This window comes from Pan troglodytes, chromosome 19, assembly GCF_028858775.2.
Source record: "Pan troglodytes isolate AG18354 chromosome 19, NHGRI_mPanTro3-v2.0_pri, whole genome shotgun sequence".
Classification (NCBI taxonomy): Eukaryota; Metazoa; Chordata; class Mammalia; order Primates; family Hominidae; genus Pan; species Pan troglodytes.
Window position 1 is genome coordinate 52,514,916 of NC_072417.2, and position 22,139 is coordinate 52,537,054.

Below are 22,139 nucleotides of genomic sequence, written 5' to 3' on the forward strand. Positions count from 1 at the left end.
ACTTTACAAAATAAACAGTTTAAACCTTAAGTGGTCTTTGACTTACAGTCAATCACTAATGTGAGTAAAGGCTTAATATGAAGTATAAAAACACCACAAACCTTTTGATTTCCTTACATCAGGTTCAGGCTCAGATTCTCGGATGAATTGCCCCAAGTCACTGACTCTTCCAAATGTCATCTTCCTAAATAAGGATGAACAGAAGACTTTAAGTTCTAACAATCAGTTTTAAATTTAGGAGAAAAAAATCAATTTAAAGCGTTTCATCTAAATCTAGAAAGCCAGAAACACAATTTATAGCTATCCTAAGTAATTTAAAGTAGGGATTATTTGAAATAAAACATTGCTGCACAGAAAGCAAGATAATCTTTAATTGAGTGCAATTCCATTCAAAATCCTCAGTTTACAAAACATGGTGAGTCAACAGGTAATTCACAATTCTAAAATTCACAAATAAGAAAAAAGGCACAAGAATAGCCAAGACAATTTTGTAAAAGAAGCACCCAAAAGGTAGGCCTTGCTCTAACAATGACTGAAATATATTATAAAGCCATAGTTGTGTGTATACATATGTCTGTTTATACTAAAACTATAGTACTATAAAACAAAGTTAAAAAGCAAAAAGTGGCTAGGCACTGTGGCTCATGCCTGTAATCCCAGTACTTTGGGATGCCGAGGCAGGCGGATCACTTGAGGCCGGTAGTTTGAGACCAGCCTGGCCAACATGGTGAAACCCTGTCTCTACTAAAAATACAAAAATTAGCCGGGTGTGGTGGTGGATGCCTGTAATCCCAGCTACTTGGGAGGCTAAGGCAGGAGAATCGCTTGAAACAGGGAGGTGGAGGTTGCAGTTGCAGTGAGCTGAGAGCCGAGATCATACCATTGCACTCCAGCCTGGGCAACAGAGCAAGACTCTATCTCAAAAAAAAAAAAAAAAGCAAAAAATACAGTAAGGGTCTTATTTTTAAGGTATTACCAACCAATGATTAGTATCGAGAAACATAGAGAATCTTTTTTTTTTTAATAATGAAGTGTCATGCTGAAAAAATATACAGAATTTTAACAAGTCACTAATAAAATCACCCAACAGAAATAATGTGAAAAAGAGATGAATAGTCAATTCATAAAAGAAAAAACCTGAACAATCAAGAGACATACCAAAAGAAACTCAATCTCATTAGCAAAAACTTAAGACTGGAAAAAAATTAAGTCTGAAGTATTCTTTTTTTTTTTGAGACGGAGTCTCACTCTGTTGCTAGGCTGGAGTGCAGTGGTGTGATCTCAGTTCACTGCAACCTCCACCTCCCGGGTTCAAGTGATTCTCCTGTCTCAGCCTCCCGAGTAGCTGGGACTATGAGTGCGCCACCACGCCCAGCTAATTTTTGTATTTTTAGTAGAGACAGGGTTTCACCATATTGGCCAGGGTGGTCTCGATCTCTTGATCTGCTCGCCTCAGCCTCCCAAAGTGCTGGGATTACAGGCATGAGCCACTGTGTCCAGCCAAAAGTATGAAGTATTCTTATTAATGACTGGTGAGAACATAAAATGATGCAGATACTTTACAAAGTAAATTGTAAGAGCTATCAAAATTTAAAATCTAGGCCAGGCATGGTGGCTCATGCCTGTAACCCCAGCACTTTGGGAGGCCAAGATGGAAGGACTGCTTGAGCCTAGGAGTTTGAGACCAGCCTGGGCAACATAGTGAGACTTCATTTCATTTTTTTCAAAAATTTTTTCAAAAAAAAATTTTTTAATCTGCCTCTTGGTACAAAGAAGCATATAAAAGGAGATCCTTTGTAATACTGGGTATAAGAGGGAAAAACTGCAAATGACTTAAATACTCATTGATACCAAAATGGCAAAACAGTAATACATACACTATGAGATGCTCTGCTACAGTGATGAGTTATAGTAAATATTACATACGGAATACTACAGTGTAGTTAAAATGAGGTAAGTCTGTATAGATGAACATAGGAATGTCCAAAACTCACTGTGAATGAAAGTACAATGTACAGAATGGAGCATAATATCAATTACATAAAAATAAGCAAACAAAAATGCATACCATAAGAATGATTACTGTGAGTAGGAAGGGAAGAAAATAAGCAATGGTACATGAACAAAGAGGACATTAAACTTAACTAGAAATTTAACCTTTTATAAGAATAATGCCAGGTGCGGTGGCTCATGCGTGTAATCCCAGCACTTTGGGAGGCTGAGGAAGGTGGATCACTTGAGGTCAAGAATAATGCATTTATCAAGTCGGTTAAAAGAAAAATTCTGTGAACATCAATATATCAGTTTATTTCAGGCAAAGTGATCTTATTTTAGAGATACCTTCCTAATAAGTTATTTCATAGATGGGTGCCAATATACCAACTGATACAAATTTACTTGCCTTGAGAAAAATTTCAGAAAGATGCTAAAATCATAAAACTAAAACATATATTAAAACCATCTTTATTTATTTATTTTTAGTAGAGACGGAGTTTCACCATGTCGGCCAGGCTGGTTTCGAACTCAAGTGAGCCGCCTGCCGAGGCCTCCCAAAGTGCTGGGATTACAAGTGTGAGCCACTGCGCCTGGTGAAGATAATCTTTCAAGATGAAGAAAAATTATCATTTCTCTTTTCTGCTTCATTTTATACATTTAAAAAATACATGCTGGGTGTGGTGGCTCATGCCTGTAATAGCAACACTTTGGGAAGCCAAGGCGGGTGGATCACGAGGTCAGGAGATTGAGACCATCCTGGCTAACACGGTGAAACCCCATCTCTACTAAAAATACAAAAAATTAGCCGGGCGTGGTGGCACGTGCCTGTAGTCCCAGCTACTTGGGACGATGAGGCAGAAGAAACGCTTGAACCTGGGAGACAGAGGTTGCAGAGAGCTGAGATTGCACCACTGCATTCCAGCCTGGGCAACAGAGCGAGACTCCGTCTCAAAAAACCAAACCAAAACAAAAATATATATATTTACATTATACATACACACAATTACAGAAGTGAAAAATCACGCAATTGATAGACTTTATGTAAGGTCTTAAATAAATGAACCATCCCTTAAGAATAACATCATCTTTGGGAATGAACTCATTTAGGTTTACTGTCCATTCTTTTTTATTTTATTTTTATTTTTTGAGACAGAGTCTTACTCTGTCGCGCAGGCTGCAGTGCAATGGTGTGATCTTGGCTCACTGCAACCTCCGCCTCCCGGGTTCAAGCAATTCTCCTGCCTCAGCCTCCGGAGTAGCTGGGACTACAGGCACACGCCACCACGCCCGGCTAACTTTTTGTATTTTAGTAGAGACGGGGTTTCACCATGTTGCCCAGGCTGGTCTCGAACTCCTGAGATCAGGTAATCCGCCCGTCTCGGCCTCCCAAAGTTGTGGGATTACAGGCGTGAGCCACCGTGCCCAGCCTTGTCCATTATTTTCTAAAAGAAGAACTAAAAATCACTACACAAAGCTGACACAGCTGAAAAAGCTGGCTTTCCAAATACAATGTGGTCAAACAAACCTTTTACTTCCTTCAAGTACTTTCTAGGCTCCTCAGTCTCCCAATATCACTGTTACTTTCTTTTTTTTTGAGACAGAGTCTCGCTCCATTGCCCAGGCTGGAGTGCAGTGGCACAATCTAAGCTCACTGCAAGCTCCGCCTCCCAGGTTCACGCCATTCTCCTGTCTCAGCCTCCCAAGTAGCTGGGACTACAGGTGCCTGCCACCACGCCCGGCTAATTTTTTGTATTTTTAGTAGAGACGGGGTTTCATCGTGTTAGCCAGGATGGTCTCAATCTCCTGACCTCGTGATCCGCCCACCTCGGCCTCCCAAAGTGCTGGGATTACAGGTGTGAGCCACTGCGCCTGGCCTACCACTGTTACTTTCTACTGAAAGTAATTAAATATGTTGAAATCCCTTTTTCATGGTGCTGCTGGGAACTGGGGTACGGATCAGGGTAGGGTAATCAAGCCTTTACACACCTTTACATGTTAATCAAGCCATCTTTAGGGAAGAGAAAGTGATTTTATGATTGGATCTGTGGTAAATTTCAGTAAGTGGCATATCCTATGAATCCCTATCTTTTTATTACAAGCTAAAATGAATAACCAACTTAATTCTTAAACTCAAAGGAATACTTTTTTCCAAGTATCAGTTATGCAGCCCAGAATAAATGATGTTGGCATCTTTTCACTTTATTATTCTCATTTTACAGATGAAAAAACTGAGATACCAAGAGGTTAGCGGCTGCCAATAAATGGCAGAGCCAAGATTAAAACCCAGGAAGTCACTCCAGAGCCTTTATACTTAACCACCACATTATACTGCACACTCTAAGTGAAAGTTCTGGGCATATAATAATAGATTAGAAAAAAATGTAAAATTTAATTAAAAAATTTAAAAGATGCAAAGTTATTTACACTTGTAAAAATTCTAGGCATGAGCTAAGCTTACCCGGCATATGTCCGTTGATATAAAGATTCTGGATCCAGACTTGCCGCATCCACAATTATCGCTTCATCAAAATTTTTCAGTATTTTAATACTGGCTTTTTTCACACTGGACTACAATAGAAATTGTAAAATTAGAAGTATATGAAACAATCAGTCCTGGGCTTGGAATGTGACAGATTTGTACAAAATTGTCTTCAGTGTTTGAAATAGAAGTAACTTTCACTCAACCTCATCACTATTAAGATGCTTAACAACAATGACTCTGAAATGTAACCTCATACTATAGCTAAAAGAGGAAAGCACAATATTAAAATGTACAGGCCAGGCACAGTGACTGAAGCCTATAATCCCTAGGTTGAAGTGCAATGGCGCGATCACAACTCACTGCAGCCTCACCCTCCTGGGCTCCAGGACTCCTCCCACCTCAGTCTCAGAAAGTGCTGGGATTACAGGTATGAGCCACCATGCAGCCCTCAATATTCATCTTTTACCCAATACAAGGATCCCAGCACTTTGGGAGGCTGAGGCAGGCCGATCACTTGAGGCCAAGAGTTCGAGGACAGCATGGTCAATATGGTGAAACCCCGTTTCTACTAAAAATAAAAAAATTAGCCGGGCATGGTGGTGCATGCCTGTAACCATAGCTACTCTGGAGGCTGAGACATGAGAATCACTTGAGCCCAGGAGATGGAGGTCGCAGTGAGCCAAGATTGCACCACTGCACGCTGGCCTGGGCGACAGAGGAAGACTCTGTATCAAAAACTAAAAAATAAAATAAAATAAAATGTATAACATATGAATTTATAAGACATTCTTAATGACCTAAGTTCCAACAAATGTGCTGTACTCACAGCATTATTTCTTCAATATGAAAAGCTGTCATACATCCAGAAATATGTATCTTGGGTAGTAAAGCCCCATGTTTACAGGGTAAATAGGAGTGTTTTTGATTCTTGGTGAGGCCGTATGACAAAAAGAAGCTAAGGAAACCTTTCTAAAATGACTAGCTAGCTGAGTACAGCAAGTTCTCCTCCAGCATTCTACCTCCTACTCCCCACCTCCACAAGAAAAACCAGAATTGGTATTTTTGTGAAATACAGAGCCATAGGTTGACCTAGAAATTCCACTTCTAAAAATTCAGTTACAGAGAGACTTATATTGATGGAAAATGACTTATATACAAGACTATTCATTGCAGCATTGTTTAAAATAAAAGACATAAACAAGCTTAATGTCCCCGACTAAGTAATAGGTTAAGTAAATAAAATAATTGAACAGACACTTACAGACCTCTCTATAGCAGGGGTGGGAGGGTAGGGAAAGCGGCTCTCATGTGTTGAGAAGGAACAATCTCCAAGATACACAGTTAAATAAAAAAGAAAGAGGGACCAGAATAAAGAGGGAATATTTCCCAACTAATTCTATGAGGACTGTTACTCAGATACCAAAATCTCATTTATACTTTCTGATTTCAAAACTTATTACAAAGCAATAGTAATCAAGAGAGTATGGTACTGGCATAAAGACAGACATACAGATGGATGTATGTCTATCTTTGGAATGGAAGAGAATCAAGAACCCACAAATACACCCTCACATTTATGGTCAATTGATTTCTGATAGAGTGTAAATGTTATCTTAAGCATTCAGATACAAAATCTTCAACAAAATACCAGTAAATGGAATCCAGCAGCATATTGAAAAGATTATACGCCATGACCAAGTGAGATTCATCTCAGGTATGCAAGGTTGATTTAACATCTGAAAATCAATTAATATTTCACATCAACAGAATAAAACCCAAAACCCATAGGATCATTTATACTGATACAGAAAGAACATGACAATATTCAACACCCTTTCATGATTTAAAAAAAAAAAAAAGCCTTAAAAAATCAGGAATGATAGGGAAATTCCTGAATCTGAAAAAAGGCATTTATTGAAAACCCACATCTAACATCATATTAAATGATGAAACTGAAAGCTTTCCCTGTCAGATAGGAAACAAGACAAAGATTTTTGCTTTTGCCACTTCTACTCATCATTGCTCTGTAAGTTCTAGCCAGAAAAAAAACTATCTCTATCCATAAATGACATGATCTTATATACTGAAAATCCTAAAGAATCCACAAGAAAACTATTAGAGCTAACAATCAGATTTATCAAAGTTGAAGTTGCAAGATCAACATGTAAAAATCACTTGTATTTCTATGCTCTCTCATCAAACAATCTGAAAATGAAATTAAGAAAACAATTCTATTTATAATGGAATTGAAAAGAACTTAAAACATAGGAATAAATGACCCAAGGAGGTAGGTGAAAGGCTTCTACTCTGAAAACTACAAAATTCTGCTGAAATGAAAGAACACATAAATACATGAAGATACATCCATGTTCACAAATTAGAAGACAATACTGTTAAGAAGGCAATATTTTGGCTGGGTGCAGTGGCTCACACCTGTAATCCCAGCACTTTGGGAGGCCATGGCAGGTGAATCACCTGAGGTCAGGAGTTCAAGACCAGCCGGGTGAACATGGTGAAACACTGTCTCTACTAAAAATGCAAAAAAATTAGCCAGGCATGGTGGTGGGTGCCTGTAATCCCAGCTACTCGGGAGGCTAAAGCAGGAAGACACTATTAATAGTGAAAAGACAGGTTGCGTGTGGCTCACACCTGTAATCCCAGCACTCTGGGAGGCAGAGGTGGGAGAATCACTTTGAGCCTAGAGTTCGAGACCAACTTGGGCAACACAGTAGGATCTGTCTCTACAAACAGAAAAAAATAGCTGGGTGTGATAGTGTGTATCTATGGCCCTAGCTATTCAGGAGGCTGAAGTAAGAGGATCACTTCGGCCCAGGAAGTTGAGGTGGCAGTGAGCTGTGATTGTGCCACTGCACTCCAGCCTGGGCAGCAGAATGAGACCTTATCTTAAAAAAACAAACAAAAACCCACCTTTTTTAAAAGGTAGAGGAAAGACAACTCACAGAATGAAGAAAATACCTGGAAATAATATAATTTGATAAGGGACATTTATCTAGAATATATAAAGGACTCCTGAAACTCAATATAAAAAGGCAATCTAATTTAAAAATGGGCAAAGGGGCTGAGCAAGGTGGCTCACACCTGTACTCCCCACACTTTGGGAGGCCAAGGCAGGAGGATCACTTGAACCCAGGAGTTTGAGACCAGCCTGGGCAATATAATGAGAAAATTGGCTGGGCCTGGTAGCTCATGCCAGTAATCCCAGCACTTTGGGAGGCCAAGGCAGGTGGATCACCTGAGGTCAGGAGTTGAGACCAGCCTGGCCAACATGGTGAAACCCTGTCTCTAAAAAAAATACAAAGGTTAGCTGGGTGTGGTGGTGGGCACCTGTAATCCCAGCTACTGGGGAGGCTGAGGCAGGAAAATCGCTTGAACCCAGGAGGCAGAGGTTGCAGTGAGCCGAGATTGTGCCATTGCACTCCAGCCTGGGCAACAAGAGCAAGACTCCTTCTCAAAAAAAAAAAGAAAAAAGAAAATCTAGGCTGGGCCCAATGGCTCACGCCTGTAATCCCAGCACTTTGGGAAGCCTAGGCGGGCAGATCACCTGAGGTCAGGAGTTTGTGACCAGCCTGGCTAACATGGTGAAACCCTGTCACTAGTAAAAATACAAAAATCAGCCAGGCATGCTGGCAGGTGCCTGAAATGTAATCCCAGCTACTCGGGAGGCTGAGGCAGGAGAATCACTTGAACACAGGAGGCGGAGGTTGCAGTGAGCTGAGACCACACCATTGTACTCCAGCCTGGCTGACAGAGTGAGACTTGGTCTCAAAAATAAATAAATAAATAAAAATAAAAATGGCCAAAGGATTTGAATAAACATTTTTCCAAAGCTAGAACAAAGGCCAATAAGCAAATGAAAAGATGCTCAACATCATTACTCATCAGAGAAGTGCAAAAACCACAGTGAAGTAGAACTTATTGGAATGACTATCATTTTTAAAAACAGCCAAACAGATAATAAGTTCCAATGAAATGTGGAGAAGCTGTAAAACTCATACACTGCTGGTGGGATTGCAAAATGGTGCAGCCTTTTCGGAAAACACTCTGGCAGTTTTTCAATAAGTTTAAGAGTTACCTATTGACTCAGCAATTCTACTCCTATGTATATACAACAAAAGAAATGAAAACCACAGCCGGGCATAGTGGCTCACCCGTGTAATCCCAGCACTTTGGGAGGCCGAGGTGGGTGGATCACTTGAGGTCAGGAGTTCGAGAGCAGACTGGCCAACATGGTGAAACCCCATCTCTACTAAAAAATTAGCTAGGCGTGGTGGTGCGTGCCTGTAGTCCCAGATACTCGGGAGGCTGAGGCAGGAGAACTGCTTGAACCCAGGAGACAGAGGTTGCAGTGAGCCGAGATTGTGCCACTGCACTCCAGCCTGGGCGACACAGCAAGACTGCACCTCAAATTTAAAAACAAAAAGAAAACCTATATCCACACAAAAACTTGTACACAAATGGTCACAGTAGCATTATTGATAAATGGCAGAAAGGAGGGTACAATTCAAATAAAATGTCATAAATCCTTGCAATGGGATATTTGGCCATAATGAGGAATAAAGTTCTGATACATGCCAAACATGGATAACATGACGCTATTTTGAACACATGATGCTAAGTGAAAGACAGTTGGCAACAAAAGACCACATAATATACGGTTCCATGTTTATGAAATGTCCAGAATAAGCAAATCTATTGTCTCTATAAAGATAAAAAGTAGACTAGTGGCTGCCTAGGGCTGGTGGAGTGGGGGATTTGGAGTTTAAGTAAAGGGGGTTTCTATCTGGAGTGAAAAAAATGTTCTAAAATCGATGTGGTAATGGTTACCTAACTCTGTGACCATATAAAAACCACTGAATTGTATGATGTAAATGTGAATTAGCACAATAAAGCTGTACAAGAAAAGAATACACAGTATGGTTTTATTTATAAAATGACAAGAACAGGTAATGCTAATCTATGCCATCAAAAGTCAGGATAGTAGCTACCCTGGTGACAAGAAGGACAGTGAATGGAAGGGGCCCAAGAGGGCTTCTAGAGGGGCTGATAATGCTGTTTTTGATCTGGATGCTGGGTCACATGGGTTAGTTCTGCTTGTGAAAATTCTTCGAGGTGTCTAAGGTTATGATAAGTGCAGTTTTCTATATATATAGTATCAACAAAAGGTATAAAAATATATTTTATGGTTAGTACCTAGGCCTTTTTTAAGTGCCTAATCAAAAACAAGACATTCAGCCAGGTGCAGTGGCTCATGCCTGCAATCTCAGCACTTTGGGAGGCCGAGGCAGGTGGATCATGAGGTCAGCAGTTCAAGACCAGCCTGACCAACATGGTGAAACCCCTTCTCTACTAAAAACACAAAAATTAGCCAGGTGTGGTTGCACATGCCTGTAATCCCAGCTACTCAGGAAGCTGAGGCAGGAGAATTGCTTGAACCCGGGAGGTGGAGGTTGCAGTGAGCCACGATCGTGCCATTGCACTCCAGCCTGGGCGACAGAGCAAGATGCTGTCTCAAACAATGACAACAACAAAAACCAAAAAAAAAAAAAAAAAACCAAGACATTCTAACCTATATCAAAAAACCAAAATGGCAACCATACTCAGCAGTTTATCTCCTAGGTAAACTTAACAGAAGAAAAAGATACTCAGGAGAGCTTTGTAAATGGCAATACGATAATACTCTCTTACAAATTAGGAAAATTTATCCAAGGCCCAGTATTGAAAATTCAAAGGGTTATTTATTTGTCAACAGTAATTAGAAAATTATTATGCTACATTAAGCTGATGGTGAAGAACACTAGAAGGGGAATATTTCTGGCTCTATCATTTACTGTGTGAGTTTAATAAAACCAGTTAACTTCTTTATGCCTCCTTAGATTTCTTGTCTTAGGATATTCTACTTTGTGTGATTTTGAGGAGAATGAGATATGGTTTAACATGTGAAAGCACTCCAAAAAAGGTCAAGGAAATGCACAATGTGGCACGGTAATGCAAAACGAAATCAAAAGGCCTTGAGTGAAACACAACATTATAGGTAGTGGTTCACGCCTGTAATCCCAGCACTTTGAGAGGCAAAGGTGGGAGGACTGCTTGAAGCCAGGAGTTTGAGACTACCCTGGCCAACATAGCAAGACCCTGTCTCTTTACAAAAAAAAAAGAAACTTAGGCTGAAGCAGGCGGCATTTGAGGTCAGGGGTTCAAGACCAGCCTGAGCAACACAGCAAGACTCCATCATTTAAAAAAAAAATTTTTTTTGAGATGCAGTCTCACTCTGTCGCCATGCAGGAGTGCAGTGGCGTGATCTCGGCTCACTGCAACCTCCGACTCCCTGGTTGAAGCCATTCTCCTGCCTCAGCCTCCCAAGTAGCTGGGATTACAGGCATGAGCCACCATACCCAGCTAATTTTTGTATTTTTAGTAGAGACGGGGTTTCACCACGTTGGCCAGGCTGGTCTCCATCTCCCGACCTCGTGATCTGCCTGCCTCGGTCTCCCAAAGTGCTGGGATTACAGGCGTGAACCACCATGCCTGGCCAAAAACAATTTTCAAATTAGCCAGGCGTGGTGGTGCATGCCTCTAGTCCCAGCTATTCAGGAGGCTGTGGTGGGTGGATTATTTGAGCCCAGAATTTCCAGGTTGCAGCGAGGAGACCCTGTCTCAAGAAAAGAAAAAAAAAGGAGACCTAAGAATTCATTCACTTATTTTACAAAAAGTATCCTAAATAAATACTTACATAAAGAGCTCTTCAGAGGCTATGAATATATTCCATATTACTTGATTTATTAAGAGAAACAGCCACAGATTCAAATAGAATAATGGCCTAAATGAAACAGCATGATACTTTACAATACAGTATATTTTAAGTTACCACAAATGCTTTGATTAGAAGATAGTAAGTAGGCTAATTTTATTTCTCTTTCTTTTTTTTTTTTTTTTTTGAGACACAGTCTCACTTTGTCACCCAGGCTGGAGTGCAGTGGCGTGATTTTGGTTCATTGCAACCTCTGCCTCCTGGGTTCAAGCGATTCTCCTGCCTCAGTCTCCCAAGTAGCTAGGATTACAGGTGCCTGCCACCATGCCCGGCTAATTTTTGTATTTTTAGTAGAGATGGGGTTTCACCATGTCGGCCAGGCTGGTCTCGAATTCCTGACCTCATGTGATCCGTCCACCACAGCCTCCCAAAGTGCTGGGATTACAGGCACAAGCCACTGTGCCTGGCTTTTATTTATCTTTTTATTCTACAACTTAAAATTTACAAATAATAGGATCTGTTACTGGGATGTGAAGGAAAGGATGTGTATGCTTTTCTCCCTAATGGCAGATGCAATCAGTCAATACCTGAGACGCAGAGCTGTCAGAACTCCCTGGGTGAGACTCATCAGGAGGGCCAACAGAGCCAGGAGCAGTCAGCGACACGTTCCCGCCCAGAAATTCATCTCCTCGAACCGAATGGATGAGATCATTCAAATATTTATAATAAAGATTGCTGGACAAAAAGCCAGGCAAAAAGACCTGATAGAGATGAAAAGCATTATTTTAAAGTTGAAATCAAATCCAACTAAAACTGTTTTAAATAAATAAATTTTACCTATAATTCTACTGGTTACAAATGTTAACTACCTATAACAAATGTTTTTACTTCTTGTTGTACTACAAGTATTATCCCTTTGTACAGTTTACAAATTAAAATTATAATGCATAAGGCTGGGTGCAGTGGCTTACACCTGTAATCTCAGCACTCTAGGAGGCCGAGGCAGACGGATGATCACTTGAGACCAGGAGTTCAAGACCAGCCTGGCCAACATGATGAAACTCCATCTCTACTAAAAACTATAAAAATTAGCTAGGCATGGTGGTGAGCGCCTGTAATCCCAGCTACTCGGGAGGCCTGAGGCAGGAGAATTGCTTGAACCTGGGAGATGGAGGTTGCAGTGAGCCGAGATTGCACCACTGCACTCCAGCCTGGACGCTGGAGCAAGACTGTCTCAAAAAAAAAAAAAAAAAAAAATTACAATGCATGTAATTTTGTTGGGTTTTCTCCCCCAAAATATTTGTCACGAAAGTATTACATAAAGTTGATATTAATACTTTTTAGCAGAAAATAGTCCATAGGATATAATTTGAAACTCGATTTTTCTGGTTTATGATAAATGTTAAAGTCTTTGTGCATATATTGATTTTACTTTCAAACTGATTTCCTTAAGATAACTCACCAGGCGTGTGATTGCTGAGTTAAATTTTAACTTTAATATATATGGTCACTTTACTCTTCAAAAGAACATTATCAATTTCAATCACTAGCAATATATCAAAATATCTGTTTCCACATTGTGTTTTTTTTTCAAATAATTCTTAAATAAATGCCTAATTGTACATAGATGTTTTTATTTACATTTAATAATTATTAATTATACTGAATGAGTTCTCATGTTTATTATTTATATTTCTAATTCTACGAAGGAAAAGTTTGTAACTGGACAAGCAAATAATAAACATGAGAACTTATTCAGTATAATCTGTAAATATTTATGTTCGTATTTAATACGTGCCTTTGTTGTTTGGTTTTGGTTTTTTGAGACGTATTTTCGCTTTTGTCCCCCGGGCTAGAATGCAGTGGCATGATCTCGACTCACTGGAACCTCTGCCTCCCAGGTTCAAGTGATTCTCCTGCCTCAGCCTCCCGAGTAGCTGGGATTACAGGTGTCCGCCACCACACCCAGTTAATTTTTGTATTTTTAGTAGAGACGGGGTTTCGCCATGTTGGCCAAGCTGGTCTTGAACTCCTGACCTCAGGTGATCCACCCGCCTCAATCTTCCAAAGTGCTAGGATTACAGGCGTGAGCCACCGTGCCCGGCCAATATGTACCTTTTTTGTAGACTAAGCTCCAGGATAGCAGAAACACATTTATTTTGTTTACCACTGTAACACTACCATCTAGCACAGAAATACTCAAAGTTTTTGTTGAATGAATCATTCATGTCTTTTTTCCTACCTAACTACCAGGGTCTTGACAGTGTTCTTAAAATTAGTCTAAGTTCCTTACATACACACATCTAGTAAGAACTATTTTTGCATTTTCTCTCTGCATTTTAATTTTATTACCCTGAAAATTTACATTCTTTATATGATACAGATCTGAACTTTTCCTTTAAAATCAGAAAAGGTTTAATTTTAATCGTGAAAATATTATCATCATTGGGTAACAGCTGACACTCTATTCTGTTTACTACTAGCTATTTAATGATTTGACTTCTATATGTCATTCTTCAGTATTCCTAAAATTCAGTTTTTATGTATGGTATTATATAATAGCATTTAATTAAGTTTTTTCACCTGGATACACATGACACATATAAGCAACATAACCTCACTGGCTCTGAAATTCCTGGAAAAATCTCCTCTAGTTCATTAGAAGAATAAATCATTCACAAACATCAACACTTTACTTTTATTTATTTATTATAATTATATTTTTGAGACGGAGTTTTGCTCTTGTTGCCCAAGCTGGAGTGCAATGGTGCGATCTCAGCTCACTGCAACCTCTGCCTCCCGGGTTCAAGCGATTTTCCTGCCTCAGCCTCCTAAGTAGCTGGGATTACAGGCATGCACCACCACGCCTGGCTAATTTTGTATTTTTAGTAGAGATGGGGTTTCTCCATGTTGGTCAGGCTGGTCTCAAACTCCTGACCTCAGGTGATCCACCCACCTCGGCCTCCCAAAGTGCTGGGATTACAGATGTGAGTCGCCGTGCCTAGCCAACGCTTTATTATTAATAAGCTATTAATAATACCTAGTGATCATAATACCCAAAACTAGGGTTCCAATCCTGTTGACAGTTACTGGTGATATATTTGGATCATTTCTAAGCTAACGTTGTGGCATAATGCCTTCTTTAATTGTTCGAGACAGGGTCTTGCTCTGTCACCAAGGCTGGAGTGCAGGGGCATGAACACGGCTCACTGCAGCCTTTAATTCCCAGGCTCATGCAATCCTCCAGCTTCAGCCTCCTGAGTAGCTGGAACTATAGGTGCATGCCACTACGCCCAGCTAATTTTTGATACTGCTCTCTAATTATTTAAAAATACGTAATAATAATAGTAATAAAAGTAGTTAACATTTTTTGATGCTTACCATGTGTCAGGTACTATGTTAATATGTATTTTATATACATTACTTTAATCATCAAAGTAACTTTGAGGTAAACATGCATATTATTGTCACTTTACAGATAAGGAAAATGGCATTAGAGAATTTCAGTTACTGCCCAGGCATGGTAGCTCATGCCTGTAATCCCAGCACTTTCGGAGGCCAAAGCAGGCAGATCACTTAAGGTCAGGAGTTCGAGAACAGCCTGGCCAAAATGGTGAAACCCTGTCTCTACTAAAATACAAAAATTAGCCAGGTATGGTGGTGCCTGCCTGTAATCCCAGCTACTTGGGAGGATGAGGCAGGATAATTGGTTGAACCTGGGAGGCAGAAGTTGCAGTGTGCCAAGACTGTGCAACTGCACTCCAGCCTGGACAATGGAGTGAAACTCTGTCTCAATCAATCAATCAATCAATCAATCAACAGAATTTCCGTTAGGCTGCTTGCCATTGTGCTAACATCACAGAGTGTACTTATACAAACCTAGATGGTATGGCCTACTACACCCCTTGGCTATATGGTACAACCTATTGCTTTTGGGCTACAAACCTGTATCACATGTTACTATAATGAATATCGTAGGCTACTATTCCAATGGTAAGAATTTGTGTATTTAAACACAAATACAGAAAAGGCACAGTAAAAATACAGTATAAAAGATAAAAAATGGTACATCTGTATAGGGCACTTACCATGAATGGAGCTTGCAAGACTGGAAGTTGCTCTGGGTGAGTCAGCGAGTGAGTGGTAAGTGAATGTGAAGGCCTAGCACATTATTGTACACTACTGTAGACTTACACTGTACACTTAGGCTACACTAAATTTATTTAAAATTTTTTCTTTAATAATAAATTAGCTTACTGTAACTTTTTAACTGTTTTACTTTTTTTAGCTTTTTGACTCTGTTGTCATAACAGCTTAAAACACAAACATATACAGCTGTACAAAAATATTTTCATTATATCCTTATTTTATAAGCTTTTTTTCTATTTTTAATTTTTTTTTTTTCTTTTTAAATTTGTTTGTTAAAAACTAAGACAAACACCCACATTAGCCTAAGCCTACGCAGGGTCAGGATCATCAATAACACTTTCCTTCACCTCCACATCTTGTACCACTGGAAGGTCTTCAGGGGCAGTAACACGCATGGAGCCGTCATCTCCTTTGATAACAATGCCTCCTTCTGGAAACCTCCTGAAGGACCTGTCTGAAGCTGTTTTACAGTTAACTGTTTTCTTAGTAAGTAGAAGGAGCACTCTAAAATAATGATTAAAAGTATAGTACAGTAAATATGAGGCAACAGAGATTTTTCAGCTCCATTATAATTTTTTTTGTTTTGTTCTTGGTTATTCTTTTATCTTTTTAGTTTTTCTTTTTTCTTTTTTACTTATGAAAATTTATTTTTTCTAACTTTTGTTATTATTGCACTGCCAGCTTTGATCCATTATAATCGTACAGGACCATCGTACATGCAGTCCACTGTTGACTAAAATGTTATGTGGCATGTGACTGTACATACCAGGCCAGACTCAAGTCCTCTGCTCTTAATCACTTTGCTGGACTGCTTCAATTTCCACTGTGCTATTCTGCTTGGTTTTCCCACCTTATATTTTATGAGTTCTACCAATAAAACTTCTTGTAGTTTAATACGTTTGAAGTTCTGGGTTACCTTCTCCATGGTTGTCCAGGCCTGACGTAATGGAGTTGTGAAACAGTTGGGAAGTGGCCCACCTTCCCTGCAGATATTGGATTCAATTTCTAATCGTACAACATCATCAAATCCAAGAGGATGTGTGGCTTGGAGGGAGAAGTACCTATGGTAAAAAGATATCCGAAGTAAAATCAAATTCCATAGCAAGTATAAGCAACTTTCGGCACCTCCTCCAGAGAATCTTATACAAGGCTACTTGATTGAGCCTGCAGGCCTAGAACTATAGAGCTATGTGATGACAGTGCTGATGTAAGCTTTCTTTGTTCCCACTTCCCCAGAGATAGTTGGGTCAACTTGCTACCTTTCTATCTGCCTGCCAACCATCCTTAGTTCTTGACGGTGAACTCTACTGTTGTTTAAAAGCTGTAAGGATCAGACTACAACTGAGGCAAAGAAACTAACAATCACATATTTATGGGTACCTATTCTCTGTTGAGGACTTGATAGATAGAAAGGAATTTATAGGAAAGGAAGACATGGTCATTTTCCCTAAAAAGCGAGCTGAGAACTTGTATGCACAGAATAAAATAAGAACACATCATCATAACTACAAGGCATCAGGAGTAAACATGTACAAATTCAAAACAAAACAGCACTGAGGGGTGAGCTAGATGCATATGATCTATTTGGATAGAACAGGACTTACTGATGACTCGGTGTGGAAAGGGAGTAACCAATATTGATAACACAAAGATTTCTACCTTGATGGGGTATAATGCAGGTAATGTTTTGGTAAGCTGATTATGAAATGAATACCAAAAAAAGCATTAAATGCGAGAAAAAAAAAAGGCTCTCTTCCAATCACTCTAATGGTTTCTATGTCCTGACAGAAATACAAAGGTTGATAATGCATGATTATGATGACGCATATATATGATACAAAAACAAGTAGGCTGGGCATAGTGGCTCACGCCTATAATCCCAGCACTTTGGGAGGCAGAGGTGGGTGGATCACTTGAGGTCAGGAGTTCAAGACCGGCCTGGCCAACATGGTGAAACCCTGTCTCTACTAAAAATACAAAAATTAGCTGGGCGTGGTGGCCCCCACCTGTAATCCCAGCTACTCAGGAGGCTGAGGCAGGAGAACCGCTTGAACCCAGGAGGTGGAGGTTGCAGTGAGCTGAGATCGTGTCACTGCACTCTAGCCTGGGTGACAGAGCAAGACTCCATCTCAAAAAATAAAAAAGAAGAAAAAAAAGAAAACTCTCCTTTTAAATCAGCATTTTTATAACAAAATGTGAATCTCCTATGTTGTATTGAGTAAGTTGGTCAATACTCCTCCACGACTTGAATGTTCAGGCATTTTAGACCAAATTTCTAAATGTAAACTCTTCCTATCTCAACATCTATATAACAATGTTTCTTACGTAATACCTTCTACAAACATACTATACCAGAATAAACACTGGACAGAACATTAAGAACTGCATTCCAGTCCAAATTCTGCCACTAACTTGTTCTGTGACTTTGAGAAAATCATTACCTCTCTGGACCTTATTTTCCTTACCAAAATAGGAAAATTAGACTACATCCCTAAACTGGCTATTTATCAGAATTATCTGGTATGTCTTCTAAAAATAAAGATTCCTGGTCACACCTCAAACCTGCAGAATCAGAATTTCTGAGACAGGGGGACTGGAAACCTTTTTTTTTTTTTGAGGTACAGTCCTCTGCCTCCCGGGTTCAAGCAATTCTCCTGCCTCAGCCTCCCTAGTAGCTGGGATTATAGGCACCCGTCAAAACGCCCAGTTAATTTTTTGTAGTTTCTAGTAGAGACAAGGTTTCACTATGTTGGCCAGGCAGTTCTCAAACTCCTGACCTCAAGTGATCTGCCTGCCTTGGCCTCCCAAAGTGCTGGGATTACAGGTGTGAGCCACCGGTACCCAGACTGAAAACCTTTTTTTTTTTTTTTTTTTTTTTCTGAGACAGAGTCTCCCTCTGTCAGCCAGGCTGGAGTGCAGTGGCATGATCTCCGCTCACTGCAACCTCCACCTCCCGGGCTCGAGCAATTCTCCTTCCTCAGCCTCCTGAGTAGCTGGGATTACAGGTGTGTGCCATCATGCCTGGCTAATTCTTGTATTTTTAGTAGAGACAGGGTTTTACCATGTTGGCCAGGCTGGTCTTGAACGCCTGACCTCAAGTAATCCGCCTGCCTCAGCCTCCCAAAGTGCTGGGATTATAGGCGTGAGCCACCGCAACCAGCCTGAAAACCTATTTTTAATAAGCTCTCAGGTGATTCCTATGCAGACAGCCCAGCAAGAGCCCACAGACTAATGTTCAGGAACCACTGGCCTAGATACTATTAGTGTCTTCAAACCCTAACATCTGTGGACTTTTCTCTATCCCCAAGTTACCCCTTTAGCATTTGCTTAAGGATACAAATAACAAATTACCTTTGTTGTTTTTTTTTTTTTTTTGGAGACAGGGTCTCACTCTACTGCCCTGCCCAGGGTGGAGTACAGTGGATCACAGCTCACTGCAGCCTCAACCTCCCAAGGCTCAGGTGATCCTTCTGCCTCAGGCCCCTAAGTAGCTAGGACAACAGGCGCATGCCATCACGCTCAGCTAATTTTTGTATTTTTAGTAAAGGCGGGTTTTGCCATGTTGCCCAGGCTGGTCTCAAATTCCTGGGCTCAAGCGATTCACCTGCCTCTGCCTCTCAAAGTGTTGCGATTACAGGAGTGAGCCACCGTGCCCGACCACGAATTACTTTTTTTACAGAGTAAGAAAAGTTAAATGAAAAGAATACCATACGTTACAGAGCTGGCCACAAGCTCATCATCTGCCTGACCAGATATTTTCAATTTTGTTTACTGTATGATGTTTCCATCCTCTCATTTTCAGTGAAAACTAATAAAAAACTAATTAACAACGTGGCTGAGCAGATTTATACAGAAAGTATAATATACCCATAAATAGGCATTCAAGGTCCCTTACAATCTATTCCAATTAGTACCAGCATCCTCATATTTATTCCCCACCCCTTTGATTATCTAAACTCAAGTTTCTTGAAAGTGCCACTTTCCCCTACGTTTCCATGGCTTTTGTGCCAATGCCTTTGCCTAGAATGTTGTTTTCTGCCTTCCCTGGGTAGCAAAATTCCCTTCTTTCTTTGGGATCCAAACAAAATCTCTCTTCTGGGAAACACTCCTTGAACACCACCATTGCCATCCTGTTTACCCCACATACACTTCCCCTTTCCCAGCAGAAACTTTTGTTCTAAGAACCCCCAAAGCTTTACAAACACCATATAAAAGCAGCTTTTATGCTGCCTCCTGTGAGCTCCTTAACAACAGAGACTGAGTTTATTCATCTTTATTTCCACAAAACATATCAAATGTTCAGTAAGTATCTGCTGAATGCATCTATCAATATAACTCACTTGTCATATAAAATCATGGCATCATTCTGTGCCTCCTGTCCATCATATTGGCCCTTTTTGGCAGCAAGCTGAGACTGGAAGTTATCTGCTGCCAACCAGAATTGTAAGATATTCACTGCATCCTCTTTTTCCATGTACTAGGAAGAAAAAATACACAAGGGAAAATAAGACTATAAACAGATTTCTCTCACAATCTCTAATCTATAAGCTCAAATATTAAAATACAGGTCATAAGCAAAAAACAAAAAGATCTACTTCTCCTGTTAACACCTGTCAGCAAGTTACAGTCATTTGAGATTGAAAAGTTTTAAAGTATTCTTTTAGACGAAAAAAAAAGTTAACAAGAAACAAACACTACACAGCTGGATGCAAATTTTTAGTGAACTAGAGTAAAAATTATACTAAACTGGATTTGTGGTTCCTCGCCAGCAAACATATAAAGAGTAAACTAACCAAACCAAATATTTTATATCTGATCATTTCCACCATTCCATGAGGACATGTTATCCTAAACAAATTGTTGATTTAAACTTATAGCAAAGAAAGGGAGTGAGAAAACAAATCAACTGAGTACCTGTATTCTTGTAAAGAGGCAGAATCGAGTGTCTAAATTACTGCTTTGTGAGACTGGGAATCCTCTTTCTACTTAATAGTCATTTGCTTTCCAACAAAATAATTTCACTTGTTGAAGCCTAACAAAGAGCATTATACTAAACTGTATGCCTCAAAAAGATTAATATACTCATTGTCTGTTGCAAATGCTTCTTCACTGGGCAATCCTATCAAGTGACTAAAGTAAAAATGATGAGCATAAGAAAAAATTTACTACTTTTTTTCTCTTCTGAAGTCTGGTCTGCAATTTATGCACTGGAAGCAAGTTTCAAATTCTGTGGTTTTAAAATAGCTCCAAATAATTAAAAACATGCCCTCTCTTACATGCAGTAGTTTAATTGGGTTTCTCAAAATTAGAGTTATTTAATACATTGAATTTTCATGTTCTCTCTAATATATTATTAAATTACTCTTGCCATCAGAAACAACTTGAAACAATGATACATCTTTTTGGAAATGACTTGGCTCTTCTGTGTTAATTCCTATAGACAGGGCCCCAGCATTGATAGTTAGAGGCTGGAATGCTCGAATAGAGTGTGAAAAGAAATGCAGACTTTACCTCAGAGAAATAAAAGAGGGCTGACTCACAGAAGAGAATGTCAGCCAGGTAAACAGTTCCACTGGTCAGCACTTCAATCTGGTATTTACAGAAATGGTGACTTCGCAGAAACTCACTAAAGTGCCTGCACATGGACAAAAGGGAAAATTTGAGGGAACGACCAAGGAAAGAGTTTAAGTGGGAAAAATATACTCTTTCCATACTGTCCCTATTGTATCTTAAAGGCCTAGGTCAACACTACCTTACTCCCCATAGTGTCATTCCTGATTCCTTTACCTGTATGTAATCTCTCCCACCTTTTTATGACTTTGTAGTTCTCCCTTGACATTTAACACATGCCACTTCATATTACAGTAACCAAACAACATGCCCTATGTCTTTTATTAGGCTGTAACTTCCTTCAAGACTGGCACTATGCCTAAACACGTCTTACACAGAGCACTCTTCTGATAAATGTTAAGTGAAAGAATGAATAGATTTTTTTTAAGGGCACATAGCAGTAATAAATCTAAAAAACCTCTGGAGCCATTTCAACAAATCTATGTGGATTTAGTTATATAGCATCCATTTAGCTTAAAGCCTAACTAACAAATTAGGAGAGCCATCTGAAGACATGCATTATTTAAATAAATAAACCAATTCTAATAGTCATAATCACTACAGACTCAATCACTCCCCAAATGATTTCAGAACTAAAAACAAATTATTTTAACTTAGGAAATATTAACATTGAAAATGAAAATGAAAATTTTAAGAGTTCACATAATTTATATTTAAAAGAAACTGTTAACCAAGATAGAGTATGCTTTATATGATCTTGTAAATATCCAAAATATTTAAATTCTCAAAAATACTTTGTTTTTAGCTGAGTGAAGCCCATTCCTAACAATGAACCCAAATTCCCTAGGATGCACAATGTGAAAATATGAACTAACTTACTCTTGCTCCATTGCACTAAAGACTATGGACTGTGCCAAAACGAAACAGTTGGGATCCACCTGTCCATCTTCTCCACAAATCCTTGCTGCAAAAGAAGTTGTAAATAATTAAATTGCCACTAAATTCAAACTATGTATACACACTTGTGAATCAACTTGGGAGTTAACAGCATAGGCATATAAATTAAGAGGTTTTAAATAGAACTAAAAGAAAATACAGGTAACACTTGATCTTAAAGTAGAAAGTCTTTTGAAGTACATATGCAAAAGCAGAAATCAAAAGATTTAACAACAT

At 39.4% G+C, this 22,139-nt stretch overlaps 1 protein-coding gene across 9 annotated transcripts in view; it reads right to left on the bottom strand.

Moving 5' to 3' along the window:
• Positions 1-22,139, bottom strand: part of AKAP10 (A-kinase anchoring protein 10) — a 75,254-nt gene that overhangs the window by 16,256 nt on the left and 36,859 nt on the right. For 6 of the 9 annotated variants that reach the window (XR_001710898.4, XM_016932217.4, XM_016932219.4 and 3 more), the window contains exons 6-12: positions 21,846-21,930; positions 20,907-21,030; positions 19,736-19,872; positions 16,312-16,456; positions 11,834-12,007; positions 4,454-4,563; positions 102-184 (exon numbers count right to left, since the gene is read on the bottom strand). Coding sequence is in view for 5 of the 9 variants with exons in the window: in XM_016932217.4 (XP_016787706.1) it covers positions 102-184; positions 4,454-4,563; positions 11,834-12,007; positions 16,312-16,456; positions 19,736-19,872; positions 20,907-21,030; positions 21,846-21,930 (858 nt within the window). In the remaining 4 variants the exon portion in view is untranslated. The remainder of the gene's footprint in view (positions 1-101; positions 185-4,453; positions 4,564-11,833; positions 12,008-16,311; positions 16,457-19,735; positions 19,873-20,906; positions 21,031-21,845; positions 21,931-22,139) is intronic. The other 3 variants (XR_010152989.1, XR_001710900.3, XR_001710901.4) reach the window with 1 other exon arrangement.